This window comes from Grammomys surdaster, unplaced genomic scaffold (assembly GCF_004785775.1).
Source record: "Grammomys surdaster isolate TR1022 unplaced genomic scaffold, NIH_TR_1.0 681, whole genome shotgun sequence".
Lineage (NCBI taxonomy): Eukaryota > Metazoa > Chordata > Mammalia > Rodentia > Muridae > Grammomys > Grammomys surdaster.
This window is the reverse complement of record NW_021605100.1, coordinates 184749-209467: the sequence shown is the minus strand read 5'-3', so window position 1 is coordinate 209467 and position 24719 is coordinate 184749. Positions and strand designations below refer to the sequence as shown.

At 39.1% G+C, this 24719-nt stretch overlaps 1 protein-coding gene across 1 annotated transcript in view; it reads left to right on the top strand.

Annotated features, from left to right (window-relative positions):
• Nucleotides 1-24719, top strand: part of LOC114633475 (maltase-glucoamylase, intestinal-like) — a gene marked incomplete at its 5' end in the record, with an annotated part of 54923 nt that overhangs the window by 28296 nt on the left and 1908 nt on the right. Inside the window, 23 exons of the mRNA XM_028782035.1 lie at nt 2057-2209; nt 2574-2774; nt 3010-3164; nt 3494-3662; nt 3878-3974; nt 4665-4777; nt 5837-5962; nt 6893-7021; nt 7266-7376; nt 7660-7722; nt 12957-13091; nt 13501-13588; nt 14385-14523; nt 15502-15635; nt 15753-15787; nt 15879-15995; nt 16362-16510; nt 17048-17132; nt 18306-18362; nt 20397-20521; nt 21508-21596; nt 22620-22660; nt 23235-23405. Coding sequence (XP_028637868.1) covers nt 2057-2209; nt 2574-2774; nt 3010-3164; nt 3494-3662; nt 3878-3974; nt 4665-4777; nt 5837-5962; nt 6893-7021; nt 7266-7376; nt 7660-7722; nt 12957-13091; nt 13501-13588; nt 14385-14523; nt 15502-15635; nt 15753-15787; nt 15879-15995; nt 16362-16510; nt 17048-17132; nt 18306-18362; nt 20397-20521; nt 21508-21596; nt 22620-22660; nt 23235-23405 — 2682 coding nt within the window. The remainder of the gene's footprint in view (nt 1-2056; nt 2210-2573; nt 2775-3009; nt 3165-3493; nt 3663-3877; nt 3975-4664; nt 4778-5836; nt 5963-6892; nt 7022-7265; nt 7377-7659; nt 7723-12956; nt 13092-13500; nt 13589-14384; nt 14524-15501; nt 15636-15752; nt 15788-15878; nt 15996-16361; nt 16511-17047; nt 17133-18305; nt 18363-20396; nt 20522-21507; nt 21597-22619; nt 22661-23234; nt 23406-24719) is intronic.

Genomic DNA, 24719 nt, shown 5'->3' with positions numbered 1-24719 from the left:
ATATATATGTATTCACACATACACACTCCAAAACACATATACAGTTTAATGACATATTTAAGACAAAATAATTTGAAGATCATATCCAAATGATTATTATGTACTGGATTTGATGATAACAAGATAATTTTTCACTGGAAGGTGATACAACCTTAGCCAACACAGGTACATACATATACAGACATCCACAGACACACAGACATACAGACTCACATGCATACTTATTTGTGTGTGTGTTATATATGTACATACACATACATGAACATGAATAGCACAGATAGGAAAGCAGAGGTCAGGTTAAATGAATGCAGATCCGAGAGTCAATGGCCAGCGCTGAGGCCTAATATGTTAAGGTTATTTTTTTTTAAGTTTTAATGCTTTTCCCCCTTTTTTTCTTCAGTATCAAGATTCTAACTTCAACACTAAGAGAGAGAAAAGGGGAAACAAATTAAGCAAAAAGGAAAGGTAGTAAAAAGAGGATGGCATAGGTAAAGCTGATAGAGAAGGGAGAAGGAAACACTTGGAGATCAGTTTATTCTAGAGGAAACACGTGGTCAGATTTTGTAGAATCTTAGGTGGTAAACTATGAAGGTCACTTGATTTAATTTTCAAAGACTCTTAAAATAGTTCTTGAATCTTGTTAGAAATGGTAGTGGAAGTTAGAGTTGGTGAGATGGAAAAGTATTCAGATCAGGAGGAGATTAAGAGAATCAGGATAGTTCTTAAAATGTCACCTTTCCTCAGTAAAAAAAAATGAAAAGGTTTTAAATAAGAGTTAAATATTAAAAAAAGATTAGAGAAAATGTTGCATATTTAATTTGATAAGTAGGATATCAGAATACTTCACGATTTAAGCAGATGATCTTAGATTAATGCTAGGAATGGAAAGAAATGTAATTCTCCCCCCTACCCCCAACTCACTAGTTTAACAAGCGGTTAAATGATATTCAACAAATTCATTTAGTTTGGCTAATATCTCACAGAAATATGAGAGCTGCCTTTTTTTTAATATAAAATGCAATGGCAAAGCCAAGTAGAGAAGGAAATACTTGTTCTGGCTCATGGTTTTTAAGGTCTGGTCCATCGGGGGATAGAGAGATAGCTCAGTAATTAAGAGCACTGCCTGCTCTTCTAAAAGTTCTTAGTTCAATTCCCAATAACCACATGGTGGCTCACAACAATTTGCAATAGGACCAGGTGCCCTCTTCAGGTGTGTCTGAAGACAGCAACAGTATACTCACATATATAAAATAAATAAATAAATCTTTAAAAAAAAAAAAGATTTGGTCCATCATGGTGGGAAAATCAAGATGTCAGGAGCTTGAAGTATTTGGTTACATCACAATCACAAACAGAAGGCAGAGAGCGATGAGTGAGTACTGTTACCCATCCCAGGATCCAAGACAGGGTAACATCACTCACACTGGACAGATACTCCCTCCTCAGTCAATGCAGTGAAGATAATCTCCCACTTGCATGGTCCTAGACCCAGCTTCCAGGGGATTCCCGTGTAGGGGAAGCTGACAACTTTAACCTTCACAGGAACCTGAGACTGTACTTGATACTACGTGTTCTCTATGTGCCCACACTGACAGGGACACACTGCTCTGGGGAGAGAAGCACAAGAGGAAAGGCTAGACTGTAGAAGAGCGGAAGAGGATATTTATGACACAATAAATAGGGACAGATAGATCAGGGAAGGATTGAAAAGGAACACAACTGTTATTTGTCCCAATAATTACACCATGTAATAGAGACTAACGGAGTCGTGGACTGACATTTCCCCGTTGCTGCTGATAGGTTCACATCTAATACATAGCTCTCCTCCTTTAAGACAGTAATGTGCCTTGATTGTTTAGAGACTCTGTTTTCATTTCTACTTAATTTTCTAGATTTTCTGATTGTGTAGGGCTTTTTTTCTTTTATCCATTTTTATTGAGTTTTTTTTTGTTTTTTGCTTTTGTATCATTTTAATTATGTGAAAGTATTAAGGTCAATTCTAGGTTGAGGGCTTTGTTTCTAATGATAAATTTCTTGTGCCTTGTTCATCGTACAGGTTGCAGTTATTACGGGTATCCAACTTCTCCTGAATGAATCTTATACAGTGGAGTGGGATGACAGCATTAGAGATGAGGAAAAGATAGATTGCTACCCAGATCAATATGGGGCTTCTGAAGCAAGCTGCACTGCCCGAGGCTGTGTCTGGGAGGTAATGGAGCTGAAGATGTGTGTGTGTGTGTGTGTGTGTGTGTGTGTGTGTGCGTGTACGCACATGCACTAACACTACTCAATGTTTCATGAACATGGCATATTGGCATACTTTTGCATAGCCTCAAATTCATAGGGGGAAAGGAATCTGGTGAAGATTGAAGCATTACTGGGGATATTTTTAGTAAGTACATTTTTTGAAGACCAGATATTAAGATGTAGTATGTATAAAATCACACACACACACACACACACACACACACACATACACACACACACCACCTTCATATAAATTGCCCTTTCAACACTTTCTATTTGATAATTCAGGATCCCCTGCTGATCTAGGATATTGACTTTCTTTCCAGGTATCCAGCTCTTCTGGGGTCCCTTTTTGCTACTTCGTCAATGAGCTGCACTCAGTCAGCAATGTTCAGTATGACTCACATGGGGCCACAGCCAGCATCTCCTTGAAGGCTTCACCTTTTAGTAATGCCTTCCCCTCTACACCCGTGAATCAGCTACAACTACAAGTGACTTACCACAAGGACGAAATGCTGCAGTTTAAGGTAAACACAGGGTTTGTGTGCTATCAAGTATGGACAGGGCCTTTCTAATCCTGATGCTCTTTGCAAGTCAAGGCTACAGAACCTTAAATGCAGTTTTGTGTTTAATTTTCCATAGTAAAATAGAGTGTATCTCAACAGAATCCACAGAGAAATGAGGCCTTTATTAGAACAGTATTATAGAACATCAGACGTTATTTTCCCACCTGTATCTTCAAATGCATTTCCTCTGGCCTAGATCTATGATCCAAACCACACTCGGTATGAAGTCCCAGTCCCTCTGAACATCCCCAGTGCTCCATCCAGTACCCCTGAGAGACGCCTCTATGATGTGCTCATCAAGGAGAACCCATTTGGGATTGAAATTCGTCGGAAGGGTACTGGCGCTGTAATGTAAGTGATTCCTGGTCTGACTCCAAGGAACTGCTTTCTTTAACATTCTAAATCAGTGACCTGGATGCCTGCAGAAGGACAGTCCTCAAGGAGCAGGGCACATGTGAGTGATAGCAGTTGAGGTAGTGAGAATGGCTTGGATTTCCCGCTATGCAGAGGATACTTGGAAAGGCAGCGATGGAAGGAAGATGAGAGGATGGCCACTGGGCCAATAATGGAGGCATTTGAGATTTCTTTACACTGATAGATTTATGTTTTGTTTGAGGGACAGCTGCTAGAAGCCACCAGGGAGATGACTTTCTTTTGTAAATATCCCTTCTCCTCTGCAGCTGGGACTCTCAGCTCCTTGGCTTCACCTTCAATGACATGTTCATCCGCATCTCCACCCGCCTGCCCTCTGAGTACATCTATGGATTTGGGGAAACCGAGCACACAACTTTCAAGATAGACCTGAACTGGCATACGTGGGGCATGTTTTCCAGGGATGAACCCCCAGGGGTAAGGGCAGAGTGTTTGTGGTCTGAATTCTCTCCCTCCCTCCATACTGTTTGGTGTCTGCTTCTTTCCAGATGCCACTTGATCGATCCCTTCTACTTTTAGGCAAATGGACATATTTTCAACAGAGGAAGCAGACTCAACTTAGCAATCAAATTTCTGTGGATTTTCTTTCTCATGCACAGTCTCCTAACCTCTTTTCTTCCTATTTCTCCCAGTATAAGAAGAATTCCTATGGTGTCCACCCTTACTACATGGGGCTGGAGGAGGATGGCAATGCCCATGGAGTCCTCCTGTTGAACAGCAATGCCATGGGTAGGATGACTCCTCTTAGTGTGTGCCAATCATTCTTGAATTGCTTTAGAATGATTTTTGACTTGGTTACATTTTAAGTCAAAAATAACATCTCTGAGTAATGTTTTTTTTTCCTGCTTAGCCTTCATTTTATCCTAGAGATTTATGATTGCTATGTTCACTAAACTTTTATTTGCTACTATGTAAAACACTTACATAAGAAGGCATAGCAAAATCCTAATTCCTGAGGGTCCCCAAGTTCCTGGGTGTCAGCTGGAGACAACTGGCTATATAACTTGAATTACTGCCAAGATTTTGGATTAGAACACTGCCTCTGGCAGAATGAGATTGGGAATATTTTTATGCTACATAAGAAAGGGACAGAAAGTCAAGTTCAGAAATATGTATGGTAGCTGCTAGTGAAGCCACAGGAGGTGGACACTGAGACTTAGTGCTACTTTGACATTTTTATGAGTTTTATGCTATTATGCTATAGAAATTATGATCATTTAAATTTTCAGAATTTTAAAACCTCTATTAAGGAGCATTAAAGGGATAGGATGCTGTGGGTTTTTCCTTTCTCAGTTCTATGTTGGTTTAGTATAGAATGTCTGTCACTAATGGTATAAAATGGAAGTGAGAAATAGAGCTTTCAAGTCTAATTGGTTAACCTGAAGGCTTTCATTATTGTTGATGTTGTTCTATTTTCAGACGTGACATTCCAGCCCATGCCTGCTCTGACATACCGTACCACAGGGGGAATTTTGGATTTTTATGTATTTTTGGGGCCAACTCCTGAGCTTGTCACTCAACAGTACACAGAGGTAGGAAGCTCATTTGATTGTCATGTGTTAATGTTATCGCATCCTCTGCTCCCAGTCATGTGTTTGTTTATTAGTGTAACTCTTACATGGTAATTACAATCATTGGTTTTATCAGAAAGAGTATATTATAGAAAAGGGATCAGTCCCTACATTCCAACAGCATTGCATTTATAGCGTCTCTAGTCGTTAGAGTGTTGCAGGCATCCTGGTGGTATTAGCAGTGGCAGTGAGTCATGGTAGTGGGGGACATGATGATTGTGAAAGGTATGAGAGTGATGGTAATAGAGTTAGGGGTATTTGTGGAAAACTCATTTTGGAGCGGTGGTAATATGGAAGTCATGGTTATGTTGATAATGACTGTGATAATGGCGGAAAGACAGTTGATGATAGTGCAGGGATGATGTTATTAGTGTTGCTGGTACTGATGCTAATGTTGGTGAGGGCTATGATGACCATGAAGCAATGGTAATTATATTTATGGTAGTGACAGTGATGGAGTGTCTATGGAAATGGTATGCACCATTGTGGCCATTTTTACATCAGTTAGCTGCTACATGTTAGATCACTTCATGGACATTATCACATTCAATACTCATAAAATACTGTGAGAGATTACTCTTATCCCAATTTAGGAGAGGGAAAATAAGGAAAAATAAAGTCATGTAACCTTCCCTGTGGTCATACAGCTGCCAGAACTAGAGCCTCTTTGTTAAGGTAGGGGTTTTACCTATGGTATTTATGCTCCTAACCATGGCATTAAACTTCATTTAAGGGAAGGGGTACAACATTTGAAATGTAAATAAATAAAATAATTAATAAAAAATAAAATATTATCATTTCAAAAAAGTTAGAATGAAATTAAGATTTGTTTCAGAATTCCTAGTAAATAGCCTCTAGGCTCCCAGGAAAATTTTCTCAGGGTGTTATCAGGGAAGAAGGATGTGTCTCCCCAGTATTCTTCTAGAGTTGAGTTTGTTTAGTTTGGACTGGTCAAATATTCTCCTTTAATGTACATTCAAACTTCTCCTTAAATACTAATACTATCTGTCTGTTTTCTAGTTGATTGGTCGGCCTGTGATGGTACCTTACTGGTCCCTGGGATTCCAGCTGTGTCGCTATGGATATGAGAATGATGCTGAGATTGCCAACTTGTATGATGAGATGGTGGCTAAGCAGATCCCCTATGTATGTATATGTCATGCTGTCATGGTGTGCTGGCTCTGCAACCCCAGAGCTAAGCAAATCTGTGTGGAGCCTGTTACTACTATAGTGTATTCTTGTTCCTGGGGATCTTAGCATTGGTAACTCAGACTAAGAGTGAACTAGGGTTGGCTCAAGAAATTTAGTTATAAGGTTCTTTTCATAAGACTAAAAGATTTCCTCAATCGTACTTATGCTTAACTAAGAAAAAAGTGAATCCAAGTAGTCAGTCCATTGTAAACAGTTGTTATGGCCCCAAAGCACAGCTCTACCAAATGCAAAGTCTTGGACAGGAAATACATCTGGAGGCAACCTGCCTTGCTCGAGGGCAAGAGGCTTCTAATAGATCTGATCTAGATTCTTTTTCACATTTAATTGATTTTATCTGTATATTGTTCTGTTCTTCACCTTATTTTCAAGAACTGCAGAAAAGCAATACTGAGGGTAATCAGATATGCTTTTCTCATTAAGGTGATATATTAAATTAATTCTGCAGTTCTTTCATGGTTTTGTTTTGTGTTGTATTGACTTACAGCAGACTTACTGTCCATATCTCATCAGCACTTAATTATAGTTTCTATGATCAAGAACCACTGATTCCAAGGGCAGCCTGCTGTGGGAAGTCACCATAACCATGCCCTATAGCAAAAGCTTTTAAAGCACATGTTTTTAATAGTTCTTTTACTTATATTTACAACAGTGCTTCCAGACAGGGTTTATCATTCATCATCCTCTGTTTTCATGTTAGACTAAATGTTATTTTGGGTGTTGGTTGAAGTCACATGAGAAAAAGAAAATGAAAAATATCCCAGAAACCAAACCCAGAATATGGTATCACTAGATTGGGACAGAAATATTCTCTTCTGGAGCCTGGACTGGCTCCACCATCAGCCAGTCTTCCTTGTGTCATCCTAGGATGTGCAGTACTCAGACATTGACTACATGGAGAGACAGCTGGACTTCAAGCTCAGCCCCAAGTTCTCTGGGTTTCCAGCCCTGATCAATCGCATGAAGGGTGATGGGATGCGGGTCATCCTCATTCTGGTTAGTCCCTGTGTGAATGTGTGGCTGTGAATGGGACAATGGGTGGGGTTGTGTGGAGATCACCTTAGACAGCCTGACCTTTCCTGTTCTAGGAAAGAAATAGAATTGTAATTAATATAAGTGTATTTCTTGGGAACCATGGAAACTTCAGTGCAAATTGAAACTGGAGAATAACAACCCTCCAACCCTTACTACCACTCTATCTTCCATTGTAATTTCTTACTGCTCTGTTCTCTGACTGCAGGATCCAGCCATTTCTGGCAATGAGACACAGCCCTACCCTGCCTTCACCCAGGGTGTGGAGAATGACGTCTTCATCAGATATCCCAATGATGGAGGCATTGTCTGGGGAAAGGTATGAACTGGGCAGTCATTCAGTAATCTTCACCCTGGAGCAGGAACCTGTTATCATGTTTGTAAAGGTGTCTTTCACCTAGTCTATTTGGTCATTGGGGTTTTGGTTTTATTTTACAGCTAATGTTTACTGACAATATTAAGAGGTTCATGGAATCTACTTCTCCATATAACAATCCTATACAAAGGCTGAAGTTGTAAGACTGTGGCTTATAGTTTTCTAGGAAATTCTGTGTATGGCAAATTGTCTGAGGCATTTACATTGATTTTTTTTCTGCTCACAGGTCTGGCCTGATTATCCTAATGTCACTGTGAACTCTTCATTAGACTGGGACAATCAATTGGAGGTAAGAGGGACTTTCTGGCTTTTGAGTGAGTGAAGTCAAGATTATCTTGAAAGGGAAGCCATACACAAAGTTCTGAAAGTTCCTGTTAGTGCTATTGAACATAGTGGAAATACTCTTGTGATATGTGTCCTTCCTGTCATTCATGTACCAATGACCTCACACACACACATTTTTTTCCTATTTGTGTTTTGTCTCCAATTGTGAGGTCAATTCTATTGTTTTCAAGGTCTAAGACTCAGAGAATGTAAGTTACTTGCCCATGGTTATCAAAGGCATAATGGTGACTTCAAATCCAAAGTTGTCAGAATCCAAGGGTCCACAACCTTTCAATTGGGAGATAGCTCTAAGGGATTTTTTTTCTCTCTGAATTGTGGTTCTTATTGTTAAGGCAACATTTTTCTCTTTTAAAAGGATATCCCTTTTAAATAATTTCTAACCTTTGTCTTTATCAATTAGACATTTTTTCTGTGTTCATGTTCTCCCTAAAGACAGGCTTCTCTATCTCCATACTTACAAATCCTGCCTCAGACTCGTTCTCTGCTATGGGTCTCAGTGTTGCTTTTACCTCTTTAGTCTAACGTTGTATTATACGTTTTCTTTCTCCTGGGGGGAAGTTCTTCTTTGTAAATGATCGAAATAAACTAGGCTCTGAACCTGTTTTCCCCTGAGCTACACTAGCATGTGCTGGTTGCTTGAATGAGTATGTGGTTCCTCTTGTTCTTGTCTGTATTCTGGCCAAGATGCTCACCCAACAGACTGGTATGTATCCTGTTTGGTTTCTTCTCAATTGTTTGATTCTCTGATAATATCTAAGCAGGGTCATTAGGGAGGAGTGGGAATCTCCTAGAGAATATGTGCCTGATCTGACCTTTAGTCGTCTTCCATATAATTATTATTTCCAGACAGACGTGTGTGTGTGTGTGTGTGTGTTCCTTTTTTTCAGCTTGCCTAGAGAATCAGGAAAGTTGATGAAAAGATCTGTTTATCTAGGACACCTAGTCATCTAGTCAGGGGTGATTACATGAAGAAGCTTGTGTCTGTATTCTCAATCAGCAGTATAACTTACAATGTCTAAAACTTATATTAGGGTTAAGAATTAACTAGCTAGACATTGTTGTGGGGACAAAGCACAGTAGTTGTAATTGCAGATATTATTCACACACAAAAACCCGGAGCCACAGACTCTTTGGGAAACTATTCAAGTACAGATTTTAGCCAATGCTCAAGGTTTTTAGTAATGTAGAACAACTGTGGCCACCAGCAATGGGGCTGACAGGAATTAGGATCAATATCCGTACTTTCCACAGAGAAGTTAATTTTCAAGGCCAAATTCAGTCCTGGATAGGAAGTCATATATTCCATAGAACTAATATGACTGGAGGTCAAGATCTCAGACTTGAGATAACTCTAGTACAGTAGGTAGAATTTTCATTAGTGCAAGCCAGAGATGTTCAATTACTGGGTTTTGATCTCTGAACACCTTGGTCCCTTTGAGAGCAATAGTGTTGCAGATGTAAAATGAAATCTTCACATTTTGGACTTGGTTTCATGGGTTTTAGACTGCACATCTTTATTTTCTGTTAGTAGATGCAGTAGACAAGAACAGAACCTGATTAGGGGATATTTCAACTATCAGTATAATTTATTCAAGCTCAGTTTATGTTTGATTTATATTACTAACAGAATCTATATATGGTTTGATCTATTTCCCAACATCTTCCTTTCTTACTTTCTACCTATCTATTATCTATCATTTACTGTATGGTAAGACTTGCTTTTCATCACTTCTCACAGAAATTCAGTTGGCTCATGGGTACACAGGCCAGAGACATTCAATTACATAGTTTCTGTGGGATTTTATTGTTGACACTGGTAGAGATATCATTTCATCAATCATAGGATTGGCTGTTAACTTATAAGATCTATACTTCCTAGCCTTTAAAGCAATGTTGATCTTGGTCTTTATGGCCTTGATAATCTGAGAACAATGTTGGTAACATAAAAACTGGTGAAATACTATGTAACATTGAGCATGTAATGACCAGGAATCCTGAAGCTCTGATCCAGATAGTTTTTCACAAAGAAATATCAGGCCTTAAATCAGCCTTGGTAAGAAATACTTTAGTAGCTATCCCATAAAATATTAAGGCTATCCTAAGTGACTCTTGGGCAATAGAATAATCATAAGAAACATGTATTTTACAAGATCATTTTTATGAGTCTGATGAGGAAAAGCTTACTGAAGTCCAGATCAGTCATTGCTGATGCCTTTATGAAACAAACAGACCAGGAAAGAAGGCTGTGAACATAAGGCTTGTGACCTCAAGGCTCAAACCTTTAATCCCTAAGTGTAGACTTGGATCCAGAAAATATCTTTTGCTATTTTTGTGGTGAACTGTGGTAAGCAGTCCTAGGGCCAATCATACAGGTGGAATCATGTCATCAAAAATGAAGACCCATCAAATGGAGGAAAGATACAATCTGACAAGTGTTGATAATAGAAAGAATAAGACAGAGCCAGCTCTTTGAACACTGGTGGGTCATTTTTTAGTACACAGGTAAGGATCATCAAAGCTGTACACAGATTAATAAAACACTGCCAGCCTAATTTCTCACTTGTATTCTATAAGGGATTTAATTTGGGCTCAGAAATAGCTTATAACTCCTATTTATTCATATTCTCTTTCCCTTCCCCCTCCACACTGTAAGGATCTCACCAACTGAGCTTGGCCTCTTGCTTGTCATATAAAGAAAGATCTTTTTGTCTTGCATCCATTTCTCACAAAAAGATACACCAGAAAGTAATTCATCAAGAGCCCGAGTGTAATAGGATCTAGCTTCTTTGAGACAGACCTCTGAATCTTGATGCAATTGTTTACTTGAAAGCATCCTATTTTGTGTTGTGTCTAGACATTGGACTCTGTGTAATTGTAGCCCACCGACCAAGCTTTCTTCTTATTGTTTCTACTCTCTCACTCTTGACTCTCTGATTCTTAGCTCTTTGACTCTCATAACATGATGAATAACATAGGGGAGGCCATTTATTAAAATATACCAAAGACCATAGCATCCCCAAATGAGCAGCAGTGGAATAGTATATAAGATTTTGTTGATACTTGCTGTTTCTGACTGGGATGAATCCATAAATAATCAATGAAAATTCATAATCATTTTAAAATTACTTCTCAGGTTCTAAGATAATTACATTTGGGAGTACAAAGAGCAATCTAAAAATATTAGTCAAAGCCTTAGCTCGCTAAAGCTTTCAATGCAGTTGAAGGGTGGTAACCGGGATCCAATTTTCATATGAACCTTGCTTTTATTATTTGAGAGCAGATGAAGAGAATGAGAGGGTGAAGCTTCCTCTTTACATCTTATACTGATGAGCATAAAATTATAAATAGGAGTTATAAGCTATTTCTGAGCCCAAATTAAATCCCTTATAGAATACAAGTGGGAAATTAGGCTGGCAATGTTTTATTAATCTATGTACAGCTTTGATGATCCTTACCTGTATACTAAAAAATGACCCACCACTGTTCAAAGAGCTGGCTCTGCCTTATTCTTTCTATTATCAACACTTGTCAGATTGTATCTTTCCTCCATTTGATGGGTCTTCATTTTTGATGACATGATTCCACCTGTATGACTGGCCCTAGGATTTCTTACCTCAGTTCACTACAAAAATAACAAAAGATATTTTCTGGATCCAAGTCTACACTTAGGGATTAAAGGTTTGAGCCTTGAGGTCACAAGCCTTATGTTCACAGCCTTCTTTCCTGGTCTGTTTGTTTCATAAAGGCATCAGCAATGACTGATCTGGACTTCAGTAAGCTTTTCCTCATCAGACTCATAAAAATGATCTTGTAAAATACATGTTTCTTATGATTATTCTATTGCCCACGAGTCACTTAGGATAGTCTTAATATTTTATGGGATAGCTACTAAAGTATTTCATACCAAGGCTGATTTAAGGCCTGATATTTCTTTGTGAAAAACTATCTGGATCAGAGCTTCAGGATTCCTGGTCATTACATGCTCAATGTTACATAGTATTTCACCAGTTTTTATGTTACCAACATTGTTCTCAGATTATCAAGGGCCTAAAGATGAGGGTCAACGTTGCTTTAAAGGCTAGGAAGTATAGATCTTATAAGTTAACAGCCAATCCTATGATTGATGAAATGATATCTCTACCAATGTCAACAATTAAATCCCGTAGAACCTGTGTAATTGAGTCTCTGGCCTGTGTACCCATGAGCCAACTGAATTTCTGTGAGAAGTGATGAAAAGCAAGTCTTACCATACAGTAAATGATAGATAATAGGTAGAAAGTAAGAAAGGAAAAAGAAAGGAAGATGAAGGGAAATAGATCAAACCATATATAGATTCTGTTGGTAATATAAATCAAACATAAACTGAGCTTGAATAAATTATACTGATAGTTGAAATATCCCCTAATCAGGTTCTGTTCTTGTCTACTGCATCTACTAACAGAAAATAAAGATGTGCAGTCTAAAACCCATGAAACCAAGTCCAAAATGTGAAGATTTCATTTTACATCTGCAACACTATTGCTCTCAAAGGGACCAAGGTGTTCAGAGATCAAAACCCAGTAATTGAACATCTCTGGCTTGCACTAATGAAAATTCTACCTACTGTACTAGCGTTATCTCAAGTCTGAGCTCTTGACCCCCAGCCATATCTTGCACTGATGAACATAAAATTATGTGTTTTATGTGCTCTTTGAAATAGTAAATAGCAGAGATACATAGGAGTTAGTCTGATATCATGAATTGTTATCCATTGTTATCCATTTGTTTTGTGTGATAAAAAAATCTTTTTTTAAAAACCAATTTAGAATTCAGTACCAAAAAAATATCTTGTTTCCTAAACATTCTCACTGGCTCCTTCTTTCTCTCTGGATAGTTATTAGGAAGTAGGGGTCAGGAAGTTGAGGCTCAGGAATCTATAACATGAGATAGTATGTTCAGAGTGTTGACATGAAAAAGAAAACAATCTCCAGAAAATTTATAAATATTGGAAAGAAAGGTGTGTAGTTTATGCTCATTTATCTCTGCACTTAATATTTCTAAAATATGCCAAGGATATATTATTCTGGCTATGACTGTCAACCACCACATAGTACAAAAGTTTATTTGAGCTAAATTCTTAGGAAGTATTTGCTGTCCTAGGTGTTCGTTTCTGACAGGTAAATTTTGTTACTTTTGCAGCAATACCGAGCTTATGTGGCCTTCCCAGACTTTTTCCGTAATTCAACTGCCACGTGGTGGAAGCAGGAGATTAAAGAACTCCACAGCAACTCACAGGATCCTACAAAGAGCTTGAAGTTTGATGGGCTGTGGATTGTAAGTATGCATGTGTACACATGGATAGATGTGGGTGTATGTATGAGTGATAATCGGGGAGTTTTGTACAGTCTAGAGGATGTAAGTCATTCAGGAAGACTGTGAGTGTACCACTCTTTACTTCCTCTGACAGAGACTGGAGCAGTTCTGATTCTCCTTAGTTCTTAGGACCTCTAAAATGCCTACTGCAAAACTTTGGTGATGGTTACTGGAAACTCTTTGGAAACTTGCTTGACGTGCAGAGTTGAGGTGTACTTTCTAGCCACTCCCCCTGACCTCAGAGAATGACGGTTCTTTCTGGGAAGCATCTGTAGGGATCACTAGAGTTTGGCTGCTTTATTCGTTAATTCCTTGTCTCTGACAGAATGTGACTATCTTTATGGTTAAACCACATCTCTGACATTTGTAGGATATGAATGAACCTTCCAGCTTTGTGAATGGGGCAGTTCCTTCTGGCTGCAGTGATGCTACTCTGAACCATCCTCCCTACATGCCATGTAAGGACCCTGAGTTTTCTCTATCAGCTGAGCAATGACTGGAAAGATGAACTCTGCTGGAAACTAGCAGTTAGAAATTACTGTCACCATCAAGGACAGGTCCTCACTGATGCTGTGATATACAGGAACTACAAACAAATACGTGTGTGTGTGTGTGTGTGTGTGTGTGTGTTTGAGAACCTAGACTCTGGGCAAATTTCAATAGTCAGTACAGAAGTTATCCAACAATGGTAATGTCTGCAAGGGGTTCTAGCAGATAAATTTATTAGTTCTTCAGATTTATGTTAATTTATATACAGAAATGTAATTATTAATGATTATTTGAAAAGGGGTTTCCATTCTTAAGGAATCAAGGAAATTTAAAGTTATAATAGTTGTATATTAGTTTTAGAAGTTATTCTATGAGCTGTGTATATAACTTACCTTCATAGGTTATATGATACTTCTGAATCTCAATTTTCTATGCCAAGATTCAGAAAACTCTATTATCAGGGATAAAATTCTGATAGGAATTGAAAGAAACAATTTGTACATTAACAATCCAGCTCAGAGTTTTTCCAGAGTATGTGGTAACTTGCACACTTTCCCATACCATCAGTTTCTCCAGTGGACTTGGTGTTGAAATCATCCATAGGAATGTTGCAGTTCAGTGTTGACCACTGTTCTCATGCTCCCAGGGAAAAGGACACACCAAGGGGTTGTCTTGTTAGTCTTATGATACAGATTTTGAAATACAGAAAAGAGGTCAGCAATGAGAAGATTCAGAACTGCCTTTCATTCTTAAATTCTCCCTCAGATTTGGAAGGCAGGGACAGAGGCCTGAGCAGTAAGACACTGTGCATGGAGAGCGAGCAGATCCTTCCAGATGGTTCCCGAGTGCGACACTATGATGTACACAGCTTGTATGGGTGGTCTCAGACCAGACCCACCTATGAGTAAGTGTGACACTTTTCTGCAGTTGGCTTTATCAGTGGGTATGGACAGTCACTGGTATAACTTTCCTATATTTCCTTCTATTTTTCATTCTAAAGATTAAGAAGAATTTAGTGGTTAATTGTCTAGAACAGTGGTTCTCAACCTTCTATTGCTGTGGCTTTTTAATACAGTTCTTCATGTTGTAGTGAACCCACAACAATAAAATTATTTTCATTGCTACTTCATAATTATAATTTTACTACTGTTAGGAGTTGCAGTATAAATATCTGTTATTTCTGATGGTCTTGGGCAACACCTGTGAAAGGGTCCTTCAAACCCCAAAGTGGTTGTGACTCACAGGTTGAAACTTACTGGTCTAGAAAGTCTTATTTCTTAACTAAAAAGTACTTCTGTATGGGGACAGATCTTTGGTTATGACTGATAAAGCAGGTTTAAATATGACAGTGTTTCATCATTGAGAAATTAATTAATTGTCCTTTTGAGGATCACGTTCATGGGGACAGAAGAAATTATTATACAGTGCACCAAGTGATGTGATAGCATTGGTTATAAGAGACAAAGGAAAACAGGGTACTATAATCTATTTTATTTTAAAAGTGAATAATATCTACTGAGACTTTTAGCCATTATTCTTATATGATCTCAGGGTAGCTTACTGATTTAGCATAGTCCTATTTGGTGACCTCAGTGTATACAACTTATACAATTTCAGTCTAGTAAAGGAAGTTATCTATTAGTTCACTGATTAAAGAAGACCAAACATTAAATGGATAAACAGATAGGTCTTGTGATTGGTTAATATTTGGGGACTGTGCAATGGGTTTACCACATGGTGAAGTTCTTATGTGACTACTGGAAAAAAAGTATTAGTACTATTGTCTCATCAGCCAGAGGATCCTAAGCCCTGTGGTTCAAGAGAACACAACCTGGGTCCTTCCTGTCCTATCTTCAACTTTCTTCCTTAATTTCCCAACCAGAGCTGTGCAAGAGGTGACAGGAGAGAGAGGGATCGTCATCACCCGCTCCACATTCCCCTCTTCTGGACGCTGGGGAGGACACTGGCTGGGAGACAACACAGCTGCCTGGGACCAGCTGGGGAAATCCATCATTGGTGTGTGGGCTGTGCCCAGGGGCTTCTGCAGGCAGGGATGGGAGTAGTATTCTTGGAGAAGGTGGAGGAGTAGGCAGAGGATGTCCTGTTCTGACTCTGCTGCATCTCTCATTGCAGGCATGATGGAGTTCAGCCTCTTTGGCATATCCTATGTAAGTGTCCTTTACATGCTCCTCTTCCCTAGGAAGATGACAGTGTCTCTGAGAAAACACCAAGAGCTTACTTTGTTCTATGTCGTTTCAGACTGGGTCAGACATCTGTGGGTTCTTTCAAGATGCTCAGTATGAGATGTGTGTTCGCTGGATGCAGCTGGGTGCCTTTTACCCCTTCTCCAGGAACCACAACACCATTGGGACCAGGGTAGGATGTCAGCCTCTTCATCTATACTCTGCCACTGAAATGCCATCTTGGTTTCTGAGCGCATTCCTGTTGTCTGTGTTTCTTTGGGACATCTTCAATGACATTAAGCCTTCATTCCTATGAAACATATTCTTCAGTACTAATGATGATTCTTTTTAGGAAGAATTTTCTTTATGTCCCATAAGGAATAGCTTATGGAGTTATTTTCTTAAGAAAGCTGTGGCTGTTTTTCAACTACTAAGAATATTCTTGAGGTCTCACACACAACTCTTTTGAGTCTAGTTGTGTAGAAATATTCGCTTTCAGTGACCTTAAGTCCCTTGAGAGATAACCTTTGGGTTCTGAACACTGTTTGTTTTCCCGTAGAGACAAGATCCTGTATCCTGGGATAAAAACTTTGAGGATATTTCCAGAAGTGTGCTGGAGACCAGATACACGCTGCTGCCATATCTCTACACCTTGATGTACAAAGCCCACAAGGAGGGCAGCACAGTTGTGCGGCCTCTTCTCCATGAGTAAGTGTCAAGCAGGAATCCTGGTGACCAACTGGGTGACTCATTTAACCTGCTGGGTGGGCATTGATGCAACAATTCTTTCAACAATTGAAACAACAAATGCAACAATATTCATTAATTTAAATAATCAGTCCAGTTTGTTCTTGGCTGTCTAAGCAGAGAGAATGCTTTATTCCTTCTTATAACTGAATTTTATACACACAACAAATCTTGGCTAGAAGGTCTTTTTTAAATAAAAGATAAAAAGTAAAACACCATAATTTCTTCCTTATTGGGACATGCAAAAACCATCTTATCTTCTGTAGTTTATGCTTACAAAGGCAACAATATCACTAAGGTGAGTGTTTAAGGGGGAGTTTAAGGGATGAGACCTGTCTTTATATTTAATACTGTGCTGAAGAGGGATGGGAATATTTTATAGAGCCAGTATGGCCAAATTCCTTCTGAGGTTTGAGAGAAGTGCCTTGTAGGAAGTGTAGGATCTTAGGCTGGGGCCTTGTTAGAATCTGATTGTGACATCTTGATTTCCTCTTTTAGGTTTGTGTCAGACCGGGAAACCTGGAATATAGACAAACAGTTCCTGCTGGGTCCAGCCTTCCTAGTCAGCCCTGTGCTTGAGCTTGTGAGTATGGGGGCCACTGAGGTAGAAGGCTGGATAAACACGGAGAGGAGAAGGCCTGTGTGTTTGGGGATCCACCTTTTCCATTTTTTTTCCTTTTTATAACTGAGCCAAGAAATATTAAAAGTTCTACTGGCAATTGAGGTGAAGTGAGGACACCCATGATGCTCTGGGGCAGGGCATGCTATGCTTTCATAGTAGAAAGGTTTACCACTGATTCTGATAACTTGGACTCAAAGCCAAATGGATGATCCTCACGTGTGTTTCCTCTTTTCTTTATGTTACCTCTCCGCTATGGGCAAGGTAGAGACAGAAAGTTCTTTCTTTCCAGATATGGACAAAACTGTAACAAATCCTTTTTTTCTCCATTCATCCTGGTTCCATCAATTTTTCTTAGAACTGTGAAAAATCAGCCCTAAATTATGGCAACTTTCTCAGCAAAATTAACCACTTAGAGGACCTCATTCAGATTCTCTGTCTCTAAAGTTATCCTAACAATTCTGCTCCATAGGACAGTGAAAAAGATAAACAACCTTGTGTTATATTTGAAGATATAAGCTTTCCCTTATTTAGTATAAGGGGCTTGGAGTCAGGTGGGGACTGTAGAGAAAGAATTCACTGCAAGCATTCAGTCCTCTCATCATTAAAACTAAGTTTGTTGGGTGAACTGCTGTATAGCAGTTGTGTCACCTCATAGCTCTTCCTTATGTAAGAGAACTTGAAAGCAGCTAAAATCTTTTTTACTTTAATCATCCTTTGAGAATGATTGGCTTTCCGAGTAAAGACTAGCTCATTAATATTACTCAGATTTTACTATACCTAGAAATGTTTTTCTTTTGCTCCTTAGCAAAACATGAGTGTACAATCCATGGGACCTTATAAGGGACATTAGTAAAAAAACAAAACAAAACAAAAAAACAAAAAAAAACCAAAAAAAAACCCTCAAAAAAACCCAACCAAACAAACAAACAAAAAAAAAAACCCAAAAAAACAAAAAACAAAAAAAACCACTTTCCATTTAAAGAAAGTAGGAGGAAGTAGTGTTCCTCTTATAGCTGATTACAAGAGAATGAGACTCAAGGCTGTCACTACTGTTGTAACTTCTTTCTATGTATATTGGTTTCTCTGTCCTAGAGAAAGTTCTACTACTGACACCTTGTTTGTGTTTAATTTCAGAACGCCACAACGGTTTCAGCATATTTTCCCAGAGCCCGCTGGTATGACTACTACACGGTAAGGTTTCTAAATGTTTATACAACCTGACAGCAGTACAGTACTATTTTTTTCTGTGTGTCTGACGGATCTCACACCAAACACCCTCCCTGGAAACTATGTGCAGTTGTCTGGCACAAACCATTTATTTCTTGTGGCCGATGTTTTATCATCTTCTAAAGTGGGGTTAGAGCAAGATTAGAGAGCTGATGTGACATGGAAATCCTCTCAATCAGTGCCTGCCTCATTTTATCTTCCTGTGTGACATTACTAGGCAGGATGGTGATTAGTCATTTCTTGAAAATGTACCCTTAACCAATTTTTGCTTCCAGTATGGAGGCCTTTGCTTCTGTCTATAAATATATGTGTCTATAGAATAGATTAGTGGTTCTCACCCTTCCTAATGCTGTTCGTTGTGTCTTGGTGACCTCCAACCATAAAATTATTTTCATTGCTACTTCATAACTGTAGTTTTGCTACTGGTTCATGACCCAAGGAAGAGAACTCCTGGTACAGGTACTCATTGCTAGTTCCTCTGAATCATTATATGATAAGTGACCCCTAAAATACATGTCCAAACAATACATGTTAACTTATAAAGGGGCTCTCTGTTGTAGATATCTGGGTGAGAGTGATAATGGAAGAGAAGCTGGCAGAGAAGGGTCTCGAAGAGACTTCAGAGAGAGCTTAATTCTTAGGGGAGAATGGAAGGAAAGGAGCATCTTTGCTCTCTAACTAGCCTGTCTCCCCGACTTCCTGAGAAGAGCAGGAAGACCAGAAGCAGAGCCCTACCCTACCCTCTCTCATTCAAGTACATTGCAGTGAATCTGAGTGATAACTCAGCAAGAACAAATAGCTGCTCTGTCCTAGCAGCACTGAGTAGTTTTGTTTCCTGTCTTCTTGGTTGCTATCTAGCTTCTCTTACAGGTGGACATACACTAAGCGTCAGCTTTCAATCTAGCATGAGGGCCTTGGAGGAAGAGAGCAGCTATTTCCCTTAAGTGGCTTTCACATGGTCTTGAATTTGCATGTTGATTGGCATGTACTTTAACAGTCCTTCTGAATGTGTCAGGGATTCTACTAGGGTTAAATAGGTTGACACACAAGGTATATAGCTTAAGGGAAGTCCTCACTGGAAGGGCGGCCCTGTTTGTGCTTAGACTTGAACCTGAGAGTGGAGATGCCTTAAAGTTTGCACCCTAGGCCTCTTAGTAGACTATTGGAGTCATAGCCTTGCTGAAGTGCAAAACTCTTAGCTAAGTTCTAGGATTTATAATTGTAGGTACTTTCCCATTTGGAGTTAACAACATATTGATTTGCTAATATTTGCTTTTCAAAATTTGTTATGGAAACACAATGTAAAGTATGGAGATCCAGTGCCGCTATCCTCTAGAAGGCAGGAACAATATTGCTTAACCGTTTTAAAAGGCCATGACAAGACTGCTGAGTACCATACCCCAAGCCTGTAGTTCCAGCTTCTTGGTAGGTTGTGGCAGGGGAATTGCTTGAGTCCATCAATTCTGGACTGCAGTATGCTATACTTATTAAATGTCCCATGAAATTTGGTATGGTATGGAGATTTTCCTGGAACAGAGGATGACCAGGTTGCCTAAAACAGCTGAACCATCCCAAGTCAGAACAAAGCACAGTATAGCCTCACAACAGATAATTATTTGGTCCAAACTATCAATGGTACCAACACCAAGTATCCCTGCCTAGTTGAGAAAATACAGAAGGACATGAAACTTCCAAATCAAACCAAAGCACAACTCTCACATATGTAGCAGGATTCACTTCACATGTGGCAAGATAAGAATTATCACATGAGAAAGATAAAGATGCCACATGAGGCAAAATAAAGGTGTCAAACAAGACAGATATATTCAAAGATAAAGGCACAGAAACAAGTCTTTTGGATGCTTTCTATGCAGCAGGTTGATGCAGAATGTATAGATGGTGTGTGTTGAATGGTGGGGACCAGAAGATGAGTTCAGGAGGTGGTTGGAATTTCTGCTGAATGCACTGCTCTGGATGTGATCTCCCTTTTGCCCACAGGGTGTAGATATCAATGCAAGGGAACAGTGGAAGACCTTGCAAGCCCCTCTTGAGTACATTAATCTTCATATTCGTGGAGGCTACATTCTGCCCTGGCAGGAGCCTGCCATGAACACCCAGTTAAGGTGAGCGGGGCTGGGGGGTGGGGCTAGGGTTCTGCCTTGCATAGTAGTGAGCTCACTCTTGTGTGGAGAAAGCTCCTTATCCCTTGAGTAAAACTCTGAAATCTGAAAGTATTTGCACTGAATTTTCTGTTTTGCAGTTTTGTATTTGGACTTTTTAAAAACTCTGAACTCTGAACAACTTTTATCCACTGTTTTAGATCAGAGTGTTTGAAATTGCAGGTTAGAAGTGCCATTTGCAATAATATAAGTTAAAATGGGCGTAGTCATAATTTATATTTTTAGAATCTTCAACTCTTTCCTTAAGAATAAACCATTCCTGGAAAACATTTAACGATCTGGCAACTGATACCTCAGGCTGCTTTACCTCAAAAATACTTAAGAGCGCTTGCCCTAAGTTTATATGTGATCCATCAGTCACCAATCTCAAGTGAAATCTTGCTGCATGCCTCTGACTATGCCATTAGTAAGAACGATGTTTCATGATTTCCCATTTTTCTGTTATCAATGAGAAACAAAATTGTCTGAGTGGAGTATCACTATCATCTCCACTCCACAGATGAGGGGGGGGGTGTTATTAAGTTATGTGAAGGAAAATGATGGAAATTGCTCACTGATATCCATGTGGACCTGATATCACACCTCAAAACTTCACCCATTTGTCCTCCATGTTGTGTTTTAGGCCATGGGTCATGAAAGGGGTTTACAGCCACAGAAAAGGGGAAAGAAGGAAGTCAGCTATGTGCTTTTAATTTGAGAGCCTTACAGGAAAGGAGCCCTGGATGCTTTGGTGAAGTCATTCATTTAGGACATGCAATGGTCCAGATATTTCTGCGTGCATGTAGAGCTGCTGCTCAAGGTCTTCTCATCTGAGAACCCACTCTCCACCCCAGGAAAAACTTCATTTCGCTCCTTTGTTACTGTGAAACCTGTTGGCTTGTGGCTGTGACTGCAGTTTAAGCTAATGCTTCTCTCCCTTCCCATCACAGCCGGCAGAAGTTAATGGGCCTCAAGGCTGCGTTGAATGATGAGGGAGTTGCTGAGGGCTGGCTCTACTGGGATGATGGAAAAAGCATCGGTAAGTAGGGGATGGCTGGAATTCATGACCATACCGTGGGTGAGGGTTTTGATTATCTTAAATTCATGCCTTTCTGCTGAGATAAACTTTCATGAGATTCACACCATTCTCCATGATTAGTTGCCCCTTCGAGACAGTGCTAAATGCACTGCTTATGTGAGGGACTTTCCATCAGGAGTTTATGGGAGTTGGAAACCTCTTAGGAGGACAACTCAAGTACTCTTTACTACACAGTAGAACTTTCAGCCACAAGGAGCTTCTGCTGCTCAAAGCAGCTGTAGGCACAGGTGTCTAATGGACACTCAAAATGTCATCAGGAGGGCATCCAAGAAACTGAAGTTTATTTTATTTAATTTATATTCAGTTAAATTTGTACAGCTAAGTTTTTATGGTGCCTTTTGCTGTGGGCAGGACAGTTTTAGAAGCCAGTGGTTTCCAGAGGAGGAAGGAGTAAATGAGAAGGAGCCCAGCACTGGGGAGGCAGAGAAAGCCCTGAGAGGAGCTGGTTCCTAGCAAGTTGACTTTTCTATCATCTCCACCTCACGGCCAAACACCATGCTTTCCCAGAAAGTTTTATTTTTTAAGTTTTCTCAAGATCACATTCAAAACCACCCCATTGTCACTCAAGACAAAGCAATTTCCATGTATACCAGTGTATTTACATGTGTGGATATGTGCTTCTAGCAAAAATAATCTAAAAATTCTGAGATAACTAGGGAGATTTGAGGCTAAATAGAGTGTAAGAAGAAGGACTTACAATGGGGTTGGGTGATTTTTATCTGCGATAGCTGACAGTCATAGGGATCTCCACACTTATTTGAAAGGTCTGTGTCCATTTGGGGATGAGTGTAGAACCTGAATAATTGCCACAGAGAGAGCATCCATTGCAAAAGCAAACTTACTGTAATGAAGAAAAACAAACAAACAAACAAACAAACAAGTCCAACTCTCAGCTAAGAAAGTCAGCAATTTGAAGCCTATCACACAGGCCCAGCTCACATCTGACCCTTTGTCTGTTTGCAGATACCAATAAGTACTACTTGGCCAGGTTTTCTGTCAGCCAGGTAAGTGTGATTGACACCATGAAGGGAGTGTAGGCTTCTGCTGTCTTGGCAGAATAGTGAATCTCATAAGGGTGCTATGTATGTTCTTCCTAGATTTCTTTATTGCTTATCTTTTCTCTTCCTCTAAACCCCACAGAGGAGTATCTTATGCTCCCTAGAAATGTTTGAACCTACTCATGTCTCATCAGTGACTGTTTTCAATGCACCATTGTGCAGCTGGGTAATGTTTCTGTGTAATCTAGCCTTGCTTCCTGTGCTGTCTCTAAATGTTCTTTACATGCTGTGACCTTTCCATGTGTAGAATATAGAGTTCTTGATATTTGAAACTTGTAACTTACAGCATACAAGGACATCCTTAAGCTAGAACATTACCCTAGAGACTGGGCTGGTGCTTACCATGCAAAGTGGGCAGGGCAAAGCAGCAGGGGACAGGGAACTGATGTCATGGATTTCACTATCTAAGAACAGAAGATATTGACTGAGGCTGTCTCATAAATGACTTACGTTTATGTCTAAAACAAAATTGAACTTATTTTGATATATTTTCTTTTCCATTTTATTTTCAACTTGGCAGAATACATTGGAGACACATGAGGTGAATAACAATTACATCACTGGCACAGCGCCCTTGTATCTAGGCTACATTGAAATCTGGGGATTAGACAGTCCTTCCATCACCAGTGTGAGGATCTCCTGGAGAAATGTGAATGAAGAAGTCACTGCTGACTACAATTCCACAACCCAGGTTTGTGTCAATTGGAAAGCCCAGTGGTATTTCCAAAGCCGGGAATACTGTGTGCAATGCCCCTCCAGCCACTGTGTTCATTGTCAGCTGTGAACAGTGTGGAGATAAAGAAAAGACACGGTTTATCATTTGGAATTGAAAATATCGTTGGTCACTTTCCAGATCTATCATCTTGCCTGAAAACCTTAGTGATACTTGTTTCTCATTCTGTCTTAGAAACCAAATTCTCTCTCTCTCTCTCTCTCTCTCTCTCTCTCTCTCTCTCTCTCTCTCTCTCTCTCTCTTTTAGTTTTCAAGACAGTGTTTCTCTGTATAGCCCTGGCTGTCCTAGAACTCACTCTGTAGAGCAGGCTGGCCTCGAACTCAGAAATCTGCCTGCCTCTGCCTCCCAAGTGGTGGGATTAAAGGCATGTACCACCACTGCCCGGCCCAAATTCTCAAATAGCTAAAGCTACAATATTTTGTCAAATGTCAGGCATTATCAACTACGCTAAAAAGAGTTGGTTTGCTCCTGAAAGTGCCATAGAGAAGGAACAACAGCAGAAAAAAGATAGAAAGAAAAAGAAATAAAAAAGGGAGAAAGAAAAAGAGAAAAGGAAAGAAAAGAAAAAGACAAAACAATGGAATAATTTTTTCTTACTTATTTTTTTTCCATTTAAATTTATGGAAACTCTTGGAAATTTCCATAGGCTTAGAGTTCTATCTCAATATTTTAATATTTTAAATGATATTACAGAGGAAAACATTAGGTAGAGATATTCAATTTCTCTGTATCAAAGAACATTTGAATATAAAGAGGTATTTATAGTACCTTATACCACATGAGTTGGAAATTAATATATTTATATTATATTATAAATATAATATAAATAATTAATATAAATAATTTATAATATAAATAATAATATATTTATATTTATTATTTATAATACCTTAACCACATGAGTTAGAAATTAATATAATTTTTTATAGAATGTGTGGCCTTCTATTGGAACATGGTAAACTTACCATTTTATTAATGATAATGTTGATCCCTCTTCCCTACCTCCTCTCAGAACCTTCTCTATCTCTCTAACCACCCAACTTCATGTTTTCTTTCTCATTCTATTTTTTAATCCATTGAGTCCAGTTTGTGTTGGCCCACTAGTATTGGGCATTGAGCTTCACCTGGAATATTATCAATGTACCTGGTGTCACTGCTATATGTGATACAATACTTATTTTAAAAGATTTTCAATTAAGTTATATTCTACACAGAGTAAAATAAACAGATCTTAAGAGTGAAATAATTCTTATACTTTTGTCTGATGTTTT